The sequence below is a fragment of the Hemiscyllium ocellatum genome, chromosome 35, assembly GCF_020745735.1.
Source record: "Hemiscyllium ocellatum isolate sHemOce1 chromosome 35, sHemOce1.pat.X.cur, whole genome shotgun sequence".
NCBI classification, from domain to species: domain Eukaryota; kingdom Metazoa; phylum Chordata; class Chondrichthyes; order Orectolobiformes; family Hemiscylliidae; genus Hemiscyllium; species Hemiscyllium ocellatum.
In genome coordinates, this window is record NC_083435.1 from 13,010,640 (window position 1) to 13,023,160 (window position 12,521).

Here is a 12,521-nt window from a genome sequence, read left to right on the forward strand (position 1 = left end):
GTGCTGGAGAAACAGTGCTTCTCTATTGTCTGAACAAGTGTGTGTGTGTGTGTGTGTGTGTGTGTGTGTGTGTGTGTGTGTGTGTGTGTGTCTGTCTCTCTCTTTCCATTTGTGCCTGTCTTGTTTTGCCTCTATTTTTTGTTTTAGGTTTCCACTATTGCAATATTTGACTTTTATTATCATTTTCCAGAGGCCAAGATTAATAAATTTGAATTCAATAATAAGCTGGCCCCATGTTACCATTGTTGATTATTGTAAAAAACCTCTCTCGTTCACTAATGGCTTTAGGGAAGGAAATCTGCCATCTTTACTTGGTCTGGCCTATGTGTCACTCCAGACCCACAGCAATGTTGACTCTTAACTGCCCTCTAGACAATCAGGAATGGGCAATAAATACTGGCCTAGTCGGTACATCACATGAATGAATAAATTTTCAAAAATTGCCACAGAAAGCAATCCGTTTGAGACAGAGAAAGGGATGTTTTTTTTTTGCTTTACCTGATGAATGTTGAGAAGTTCAATTTTGACTTTATCTTAACCAAGGCAATATCATAATCGTAAAACTCCTGGATGCCCATCTCCACCTTCCCAGTCAGGTTGTAGTTTGGGTGAATTATGACTCTGTCTATTTCGAGTTGTACCTTCGTATTGGAAGCTCCTGTGAAATTCAGAAAAAAATAAAGCTCCATTCCTTCACAAGTTTTTTTTTTCTTTGAATATGATGTTAAACTGAAGCCCTCTCTGACCTTTCAGAGTCATTGAGTCCTAAAGCCATTATTCCGAAGAAGGTGTTTTCTCTACATCATGGATTACAATGTATGAGGTCATAAGATATGACAGCAGATATTGGCCATTCAGCCCACTGATTCTGCTCTGCCATTCAATGGCTGGTCTGATAATCCTCCACTCTGCTTTCCTGCCTTTCTCCCATAGCCCTCGATTCTCATAGTGATTTTTAAAAAATGCATCAATCTCAGCCTTGAATATTCTCAACCCAATGTCACCATAGACAGCTGTTTACCACGTTCCTGCTCTGTGGGAGCTGTGTACAAATTGGCTGCCGTATTTTCCTATATCTCACCTGTGAGAATATTGAAAAACCATTCACTGGCTGCAAAGCCCTTTGTGAGATTCTGGGGTCACTAGACTCGGTCCCAAGGTGGCACGGTGGCTCAGTGGTTAGCACTGCTGCCTCACAGCACAAGTTCAATTCCATTCTCCGTGTGACTGTCTGTGTGGAGTTCTGTACATTTTTCCTGTGTCTGTGAGGGTCCCCTCTAGTGCTCCAGTTTCCACTCACAGACATGTGGGTTGGGTGGACTGGCCGTGCCAAACTGCCCATTGTGTCCAGGGATTTGCAGGCTAGATGGATTAGCCAGGGGAAATGCAGGGTTACAGGGATAATGGAAGGATGTGGGTTTGGGTAGGATGCTCTTCGAAGGGTCGATGTGGACCCCATGTGCTGAATGCCTTGCTTCCACTCTTTAGGGGAATCTGTGATTATCCAGTGATGAAGATTTGTTCGCATTGGAGTCTAGAAGGACAAGGTATTGATCTGATTAATAGAAATAAAGTTCTGACAAGGTTGAACAGTGAATACCAGGAGGAAATTTCCTCTCATGGGCAAGACAGGGAGTGGGGGGACACAATTTAAGGGTAAGCAGTCTCCCATTAAAGACTGATATTAGAAGAATATGTTTGTCTCAAAGGGTGGTTAACTCTCATCCCAGAAAGTAATATACCAACATATGAATTCTGCCCCTTGAAACTGATCTCATTGTGGACTCAAATGCACACTCCTCCCCAACCCCAGGTAACCTTCCACCCGTCTCCAAACAACAATCTATCCACCTCTGACCTAAAATTGTTAAAGACTCTGCTTTCACTACGTTCTCAGGAACCGTGTTCCAAAAACATATGACAGTTCAAGACAATAAAATCATGCCTGCAGTGGGTGACCACCTGCTTTTATAAATGGTAACCCTCTAGCTCTAGATTCTCCCTGAAGGGGAAACATTCTTCTTCAATCAATGCCTTCAGTGTTTGAAGCAAAAACACTGACACAGAACAATTGGGCTGAATGGCCTGTGTTATGTATGAGTTGAACTATCAGATGAATGAGTTGTGTTGGTGTAAATGTGATAAAGGGTGGACTGGGTTTGATAATGGGTGGCATGTTCCCTATGTCCCACTCCCAACCTAGTTCAGGGCGTTGGGAACAAAAAGCCATCGAAGAGTTCATTTCTTACCAACAAAAATGACTCTGCTGTCAGTGTTTCCTTCAGGCAAATATTCGAAGCAATGGGCTGCTGTTAGGATCCATTGCTCTCCTATAATGGATCCAGAACACCGAAAGTCCTATTGAGGAGACAGCTCATTAAAAACTTCCTGATGATCTGCTACCAAGACAATGCCTTTCGCCCCAGGGTTCAGCCACATTGGTGACTACGCCTCCCATAGCCTCTGCTAGCCACAAACAAATCTTCACCTGATCCCACTCAACCATCTCTCTCAGTGCTCATTGTCTTGCATTGGCTTCCAGTCCTTTTCAAATCTCCAATTCTCACCCACTTCCTTCAGTTCTGTCACCCTCTTCCCCATTGAGGTGACCTCTGAGTTTGTATCTGCTACACACCCTGCCTCATATTCAATGGGACTGATGGTGTAACAGGAAAGCCATGTGATATAGTCCTCCCACTGCCACCCCATCAAGATTGCTTTCTAACATAATGAGGTAGTGGGTTGGAAGACAGGATGCTTCATCTTAATCAAGCCAGACCTCCTCTCCAAGATCATCTATAAACCAACTCATTTAATACTCAGCCATACACATTCTCATTCCTTCTTTGTCTCCCCATTTCTTATTTTTTTCTCCTTTTGTCACTGCCTCTCTCTCTTTCTCTCTCCAATGAATTATTACCTATCCTACTTTCTTCTCTTTCCTTATTTCAATGTATCTCTTTTATCCTCTCTCTCTCCCAGATCTTTCCCTCTTCGCAATGCTTTCTCGATGCTATGATTGCTTCCCTTTCTTTCTCTATCTCTCCAAACATCTCTCTCAGCTGAATTTCCCACTCATGCTCTTCATGTGTGTTTGTCTGTGTACCTATATCTGTGTCTCTGTATCTTCCTTGCCCATATCTCCTTCTCTGCATGTGTGCTCATGTCTGTCACTTTCTCCCTCTCTCCAACTGTGTGATGTGTCTCGTGAACACCCTCTGTTGCTTTCTCAGTCTCTCCCAATTTGTGTTGGAGAAGACGATTGGTATGCTTGCCTTCATTGGTCAGGGCATTGAGTATAGGAGTTTGGATGTCATGTTGCAGCTGTATAGGATCTCGGTTAGACAACTTTTGGAATTATGTGTTTAATTCTGGTTTCCCTTCGATAGGAAGGATGTTGTTAAACTTGAAAGGGTGCAGAAAATATTTACAAGGATGTTTCCAGGGTTGGAGGGTTTGAGATGTAGGGAGAGGCTGAATAGGCTGAGACTATTTTCCCTGGAGTGTCAGAGACTTGGGGGGGGGGGGGGGGGGGGGGGGGTGACCTCAAAGGTTTACAAAGTCAGGAGGGGCATAGATGGGATAGGTTTAAGGTGAGAGAGGTAAGATTTAAAAGGGACAACGTTTTCATGCAGAGGGTGGTGCATGTATGGTATGAGCTGCCAGAGGAATTGGTGGAGGCTGGTACAATTACGTACAACATTTAAAAGGCATCTGAATGGGTAAACGAACAGGAGGGGTTTGGACAGATATGGGCCAAGTGCTGGCAAATGGGACTAGATTAATTTAGGATATCAGGCCAACATGGACGTGTTGCACCAAAAGATCTGTTTCTGTGCTATACATCTCTTTGTGACTCTATGTGTTGGGGTTTGTGTGCAAGCATTTCTCTCTCACTTTGTCTGTGTGCATAGGTCTTTTATTCCCACTCAGTGAATATATCTCTCTATCAGAGAAGTAAAAGCTCACATAGACTCACCGGATTTTCATTACTGCGAATTTCTGCATACCACGGGTAGGAACTCTGATCGCTTGCAGTTAAACTTTTATTGGCGAAACCACACAGGCTTCCTACTGAAGTAAGATCTGTAAAATGAAATGCACTTTGTTAAACTTTGGTTCTGTGCAACAGACTTTAGTTCTGTGGAACAGAGCAAGGCCATCATTTGGTGAAAGCAAATGTTGTCTGGTGAAGGGAAAGTGATAGAAGGAGACATTTTTTAAAAACCCACATTAAATGATGGATAAGGTGAATGCATTGTTTTCTATGGAAATGTATGCCCTCTATCTAAGTCAGCAATCTTGCAATAGAGACCACAGTCGTTTTGATGATCTTTGCTTACAAACATAGATAAGTGTTAACAACTCACTTACTGCAGAGTATCAGTTCTGAGGAAGGGTCACTGGACCTAAAACATTAACTCTCATTTCTGTTCACAGATGCTGCCAGAATCATGAGTCCTTTTCTGCCTTCCACAAAGAGCGTTCCCTCCGTGACTACCTGGTCAGGTGCACGCCACCCTACGACCCACCCTCCCGTCCTGGCACCTTCCCCTGCCACCGCAGGAATTGCAAAACCTGCGCCCACACCTCCTCCCTCACCTCCATCCAAGCCCCAAAGGAGCCTTCCATATCCATCAAAGTTTTACCTGCACATCCACCAACATCATTTATTGTATCCGTTGCTCCCGATGTGGTCTCCTTTACATTGGGGAGACTGGACGCTTCCTAGCAGAGCACTTTAGGGGACATCTCTGGGACACCCTCACCAATCAACCACACCGCCCTGTAGCCCAACATTTCAACTCCCCCTCCCACTCTGCCGAGGACATGGAGGTCCTGGGCCTCCTTCACCGCCGCTCCCTCGCCACCAGATGCCTAGAGGAAAAACGCCTCATCTTCTGCCTCGGAACACTTCAACCCCAGGGCATCAATGTGGACTTCAACAGTTTCCTCATTTCCCCTTCCCCCACCTCACCCTAGTTCCAAACTTCCAGCTCAGCACTGTCCCCATGACTTGTCCTACCTGCCTATCTTCTTTTCCACCTATCCACTGCTCCCTGACCTATCACCTTCATCCCTTTCCCCACTCACCTATTGTACTCTATGCTACTTTCTCCCCACCCCATCCTCCTCTCTTTTATCTCTCCACCCTTCAGGCACTCTGCCTGTTTTCCTGATGAAGGGCTTTTGCCCAAAATGTAGATTTTACTGCTCCTCGGATGCTGCCTAAACTGCTGTGTTTTTCCAGCACCACTAATCCAGAGAGTATTGAACCTTCAGTGCCATCATATTGTTCCTTCGATCAGGGGACCAGAATTACTCACAGTATTCCAACTGTGATCTGATCAATTCCTTGTTTAGTTCAGCAAGATCTCTCTATTTTTATATTTCATTCACCTTATAATTAGGGCCAGCATTTCATTTGCCTTCCCCCAATGATGGCTGAACTTGATTGCTAGATTTTTGTGAGTCATCTATGAAAACTCCCAAATCCCTTAGTGCTGCGATTTTCTCCAGTCTTTCCCACATTTAAATGACATTCAGCTCTTTTATTCTTCCTGGTAAAGTATATAATCTCACATTTCGCCACATTATGTTCCATCTTCCAAATTTCACTTAACCGGTCCATATCTGTTTGGAGACTGCTCCTCTTATTTTCATTTCTTGCCTTCCCGCCTACTTTTGCGTCATCCACTAACTTGGTGATAGTACCTTCACTTCCAAATCATTAATATATATTGTCATAAATTGTGGCCCCAGTACTGATCCCTGTGGCACTCCACTAGTCTCAGGTTGCCATCTTGAAAATGCCCCTTTATTCCAATTTTCAGACTTTAATTAGTTCGCCAATCCTCTATCAACGCTGACATGCTACCCCAAACACCATAGGCGCTTATTAAATATCTTTTATATGTGCACTTTATTGAATGCCTTTTGGAATTCTAAATATGCTACATCTAGTGGTCCCTTTTTATCTACCTTCTTTGGTACCTCTGTACTACAAAGGTCATAAATATTCTGTGGAAGGGTCACTTAACCCAAAACATTAACTCCGATTTCTGTCCACAGATGATGCCAGCTTTTCCAACAATTTCCGTTTTTGTTCCTGATTTCCAGTATTTGCAGTTCTTTCAGTTTTCATATTTATTATCCTTTTTAATCTGCCTCATAATTCTATGCAGATTAAAAAGGTAATGGGAGAAAGGAACTAACATACAGATCGGCCATGATTAAATTGAAAGGTAGAACAGACTCAAGGGGCTGAATGGCCTCTTCCTGGTACTAAGTTGCTCATTCACTTGAGAACAAATTCTGAGAGGCTAACCTGAGCTAACAAATCTCCTCTAGGCGTGAAGAAGCAATTATCCCATTTCCAGGACAACAAAGGAGAAACACTCAAATTACAACCCAACATATAATTGCCTCTGTGCTCCACTTATGCACAACAACAAGATGCACCTTTTATAGCAACTTTGATACATTGAAATGTCACAAAGAACCTTGTTGTATCCAAGCAGGTAGAATCTGATACCAAGCCACAGGAGGTGATATTTGGTCAAATGGATGTATACAAAGAACATCTCAAATGAGGAGAGAGAGGATCAGAGAATTAGAGAAAGAATTCTGGAAATAAAGAGAGACAAAACACTGCTGCTAATAATGGAGTAATTAAAATTAAAAAGAATTGTCGCAGCACAAATATCTCAGTTGGTTGTCGAGCTGGGTTAAGGTGTGACATGAAGAGATTTGAACACCGGGATGAGAACTTTAAATCTGAGTTGTTTTCAAACCAGGAGGCAATAAAACTTAAGTCACTCCTTGTGTCAATCTGAAACAGGGAAAATTTGTTAGGTCAACTGACATAAATGAATAGAATCCCTCCAGTGTGAAAGCAGGCCATTCAGCCTATCCTGACCCTTCAAAGACTATCTCACCCAGACGCACTCTATCACCCTGCATTTCCAATGCTTAGTCCACCAAGCGTGCACATCCCTGGACATCATGAGCAATTTAGCATGGTTAATCCACCTAACCTGCACATTTTTGAACTGTGGGAGGAAATCAGAGCAGCTAGAGAAAACCCATGCAGATTCAGGGAGACTGTGCAAACACCACACAGACTGAGGCTGGAATTGAACCACGCCCATTGGCACTGTGAGGCAGCAGTGCTAACTACTGAGCTATCATGCTGCCCATTACAGAACAATTGGGTCTGTGAGATTGGTTAGGGATTGAAACAGGGCTATTTCGAGAGAGTGTGGGAATGGGATCAGTTTGGGATTGATACAGTGTTATGAAGAGAGTGTAAAGGAGTGGGATAAGTTTGGAATTAGCCTGTGATTTAAAGCGGGATATGGGGAAATAGTGGAGCAGTGATGTTAGTTTAGGATTGATACAGGGCTATGGGGAGACATCAGGGCTGTAGGATTAGTTTGTAGTTGACAGTGGGATTATTCTGGGATTGATACAGGGTATGGGGAGAGTCTGGGGAAGTGTGGTTAGTCTGAGGTTGGTACAGGGCAATAGGGAGAGAGTCACTTGGTGGAATTAGTTTGGAATTGACACAGCAAGATGCCAGCACAGGAACAACGGGCCAAATGATCTCTGTCTGTTAATCCCTCAGCTGTTCTATTGCAATTTTACAAAGACAGCATTCCATTGAAATGATGGGATAATTCAACAAACAAACGTTCAACACAGGACACTTTCAAGGATCTTCATGAGACAACAACCAATGCAAAGGCATGGGGGGGGCGGGGGGGGGGGGGGGGGGGACTGATGAAAAGCTGGCTCAATGTGGTTTGGGGGAGTCCTAAAGAAGGGGATGAAGTTGAATTTGGGAGGGGGGGGGTGGCGGTGGTGGAGAGCTAAACTGTTGAATGGTATCTCCCTGGGCAAAAGCTAACGGAACCTTTCTTACCCAGCATCGAGTTGAAGACAGTTGTTAGCTCATCCTTCTGCATGAAAAACAAGTGCTTCTCGTTATTCTTCTGAGATGCGATTGAGTTCAGCTCCTTTTTGTAAATGTCACTGCCAAGCCCAAACACGTAGACATCTGAAAGAGAAATTAGTATCGTCTGAGCAGGAAAACTTTCTCCAAAGCAGGCCACTGCAGGAAGACAGTGGGCCCGAGACTGCGATGGACACCCAGTTTCTTGGGTTCTTTGTAACCCATATCCACTGGGCATGGCGGTGTGGCCTGTTAGTTCCTAAAGCTCTCGCCACCGTTGGTGGGATTTCCTCCTCTGGGTCTGGTTTTCTTCGTGAATAATTGACAAGTGATTGACGCTGTGACTGATTAATAAGTCCAATATCATTGTCACACAGATGTGAGGGACGTTAGGAGGGCAAAACAGAATCTTGGAGGGGGTGGCGCAATGGGAATGTCATTGAAGTAGTAATCCAGATCGACCCCCCCCCAACCCCACCCCCTGCCAAGCACAATGTTCTGGAATCATGGGTTTATATCCCAGCGTAGCGATGATGATACCGGAATTCAATAAAAGTCTGGAATAAACAGCTTGCACAATGGTGACTCTGTGATCGCCATCACTTGTTGTTTAAAAATCCATCTGATTCACTACTGTCCTCTCGGGAAGGAAGCTGCCACTCTAACATGTGACTCCAGACCCACAGAAATGTGACTGATCCTTAACTGCTCTCTGGCCAGTTAGAGATAGACAATAAATGCAGGTCTAGCCAGCAATGCCTAGGCACATGGTAATAGAAGTGGTGCAGGCACAATGGACAAATGGACCCCTTTTATGCCACAATTCTGAGTTGTAGGCTATGACTGGGGGAGCCTCCTTGTCAGACAGTAACCATCCTCATAGTAGCTGATTGTTCTGGGGTAGGGGTAATTGGTTTTGGATCAAAGAGCATCATGGCTCCCAAAATCCATCTAATTTAGGATGACCCTGTCCACCCACTCCAAAGCCCAAATTCCAAACTGGGACTAGAAATAGTCCCTCTCAAACAAGCCTTGAATCTTTTGTTTCACGATCAGATGTTATATAATGTGTTCAATTCTCTCATGGGCCACCATTTATTGCCCACAGGGCAGGTAAGTGTCAAACTCATCTCTGTGGGTATGAAGTCACATATAGGCCAGACCAAGTAAGGATGGTGGTTTCCTTCCCTAAAGGACATTTTCTTCTCCCCTGTCGACCGCATGGTTTTGTGATCACCATTGGACTTCTAGTTCCAGATATTTATTGATTTCAGAGTTCACCGTCTGCCGTGATAGGTTCAAACCCACGGCTCCAGAGCATTACCTGGGTTTCTGGATTAGTAGTCCAGCAATAATACCACTGGGCCATCACTTCCCCCACAAAACATAGAAGATAGGAGCAGGAGTAGGCCATTTGACCATTCAGTGTGATCATGGCTGATCATTGTGCTCAATATCCTCATCCCACCCTCACCCCAGATTTCTTTAGCCACAAGAGCAAAATCTGAAGGGTTTTGGACCCTAAACATTAATCTGCTTTCTCTGCACAGATGCTACCAGATCTGCTGAGGTTTTCCAGCAATTTCGAATTGTATTTCTTTTTCAGCATCTGCAGATTTTGTTTTTAAAGAGCTACATCTACCTCCTTCTTGAAAACATATAATGTTTTGGCCTCAACCACTTCATTAAGAGTGAATTCCATAGACTTGCCATTGCCTGGTAAGAAGTTTCTCCTCATCTTCATCCGAGAAGATTTATCCATATTCCTTAAACTACGACCCTGTTTCCAGACTCCCTTACCATCAGGAATGTTTTTTTTTTAACATCTAACCTGTCTAGTCCTGTTAGAATTGTATAAATTTCTATGAGATTCCCCCATATTCTTCTGAACTCCAGTGACACAATTCTAACCGACTCAACCCAGAGACCCAGTTAATGTTCTGAGCACCCAGATTCAAATTCTGCCATGAGAGAAGGTGGAATTTGAATTGAATAGAAATCTGGAACTGAGAGTATAATGATGACCATGAATCCATTGTCAATTGTCAAAAAACCCATCTAGTTCACTGATGTTCTTTCGGGGAGGAAATCTGCCATCCTTTTTTGGTCTGGCCTACATGTGACTCCAGACCTACAGCAATGTGGGTGACTCTTAACCATCCTCTGGGATGGGCAATAAATGCTGGCCTAGCCAGTGACACTCTCATCCCATGGATGAATAAAAGAATCTCTCATCATGAGTCAGTCCTGCCATCCCAGGAATCAATTTGTCTCCAGTTATTTAATATTAAAATAAAAAACAGGGGTGTTTATGCTTCCCAATAATACCCTCCACCAGCTCTAGGCGCTTAGAAGAAACAGTGAAACTGTGAGAGATACTCTACCGAGAAAGTCTTCTCCAACATTCTCAATGTCCAGGAACTGCCGAATGCGATCCATCATCGGTTTGGGGTTTCCTCCCACGTTGTTCCTCCCTGGAAAACAGAGAAAACTCAGAAGATTGGTTGTTAAGGATCGATTACTCGTGATTATGATTTTTAAAAAGAAAGGAATACTTGCTAATCAACCTTTACAGTAATGTCATTGGAGCAGGTAGGCACTTGAATACAAGCCTTCTAGCCCAGCACTTTTTTCTCATTTTGCCATTATGTTTGTTCACTCATAGAGTTTTATGAGTGCTGATTCAGTTTTTTATCATCCTGCCTGGCCTCCACAAATTCTGCCATTCAAAGCCAATGCCTAGCTTGCCCAGGCATTGTATGGGCCTGTTGAGAGAGGAGGGAGGGGTTGTGGTGGTGAATTTCATAGATTGTGCTTCCTGGACCACGTGTTCCCTTTCTTTCTTTATGTTCCCTCATGGAATGTGAGTGTCATGGGCTGTGCCAGCAGTATTTTTCCTGTCCCTAGTTGCCCTTGAGAAGGTAGTGGTGGGTGAGCAGCCTTCTTGAATTGCAGCCTCACACTGCCAGGGACCCGAGTTCAATTCCAGCCTCGGGCAACTGTCTGTATAGAATTTACACATTTTCCCTGTGTCTGTGCGGGTTCCCGCTGGGTGCTTTGGTTTCCTCCCACTGTACAAAGATGTGCAAATTAAGTAGATTGGCCATACTAAATGAGGGGCAACGGAGATATGATAAATGGCAATGTGTCTTTCAGTGCAGACACAATGTGTCAAATGGCCTCTATTTGCACTGTAAGGATTCTATGTACTGCAGGTAGATTCACAGTGCCATTAGGGAGGGAATTCCAGGGTTTTGACCAGTTACAGTGAAGGAATGGTGATGTATTTCCAAGTCAGGATGGTGACTGTCTTGGAGAAGGAACTTGCAGGAGGTGGTGCTCCCATATATCTGCTGCTCTTGTCCTTCTGGTTAGAAGTGGTCATGTGTTTGGAAAGTCCAGTTGCTAATGAGCACTGGTAATGGAGGGAATGCATTTTTGTGAATGTGGTTCTAATCTGAGGGAAGGTTGAACAGGCGCTGCTTGTACTGGAGTTTTGAAGAATGAGAGGCGGTCTTATTGAAAAGTAAAATTCTGAGAGACTTGACAAGGTGAATGTTGAGAGGATGTTTCTTCTCATGGGTAATCTAGAATTGGAGGGAGGGGTACAATCTCAAAGTAAGAGGCACAGTGGCTCAGTGGTTAGCACTGCTGCCCCACAGCACCCAGGGTCCAAGGTTCAATCCCAGTCTTGGGTGACTGTCTGTATGGAGTTTGCACATTCTCCCTGTGACTGCGTGGGTTTCCTCCCACAGTCACAAAGATGTGCGGGTTAGGTGAATTGGCCATGGTAAATTGCCCGTGGTGTTAGGTGCATTAGTCAGAGGGAAGTGGGTCTGGGTGGGTTACTCCTCGGAGGGTCGGTGTGAACTTGTTGGGCTGAAGGGCCTATTTCCACACTGTAGGGAATCTAATCAAATCTAAGATGCAGCAAAGAGGAATGTCTTTATTCGGAGGATCATTGGCCTTTGGAATGTTCTTCTCTCTGCAGAACAAAGGAAGCTGAGTCATTGAATATATGCTGAATTTATAGCAGATGAAATGTTGTGGTGTGGGGGCAGTGCGGATGGGCAGAAAGTGGAGTTGAGGCTACAATTTGAATCCCTATAGTATAAAAGCTGGCCATTCAGCCCATCAAATCCACAACAACCTTCAGAAGAGCATCACACCCAGACCCACGCCTATCCTTGTAACTCTGCATTTTCCATGAATAATCCACCTAGTCTGCATATTCCTACACACTGTAGGCAATTTATCATGGCCAATCCACCTAACCTATGCATTTCTGGCCTGTGGGAGGAAACCCACACATGCATGGGGAGAATGTGCAAACTTCACATAGACACAATTGCCCAAGAGTGGGATCGAACCCAGGTCCCTACTACTGTGAGGCAGCATCCTAACCACTAAGCCAACCCAGACTATCCATAATTTGATTGAATGATGTAGCAGACTCAAGGGGCTGAATGACCCTCTCCTGCTTCTAATTCGGACATTCTTATATTGAACCCAAGAGCTAAAAGTTGTTGTGGAAACATCGGCAGAGGTAGCTTTCGCAAAGAGAGAG

General features: G+C 44.2%; 1 protein-coding gene across 1 annotated transcript in view; it reads right to left on the bottom strand.

Annotated features, from left to right (window-relative positions):
- Positions 1–12,521, bottom strand: part of LOC132832721 (complement factor B-like) — a 42,317-nt gene that overhangs the window by 8,745 nt on the left and 21,051 nt on the right. Inside the window, exons 9-13 of the mRNA XM_060850831.1 lie at positions 10,339–10,428; positions 7,925–8,059; positions 3,980–4,086; positions 2,250–2,358; positions 499–658 (exon numbers count right to left, since the gene is read on the bottom strand). Coding sequence (XP_060706814.1) covers positions 499–658; positions 2,250–2,358; positions 3,980–4,086; positions 7,925–8,059; positions 10,339–10,428 — 601 coding nt within the window. The remainder of the gene's footprint in view (positions 1–498; positions 659–2,249; positions 2,359–3,979; positions 4,087–7,924; positions 8,060–10,338; positions 10,429–12,521) is intronic.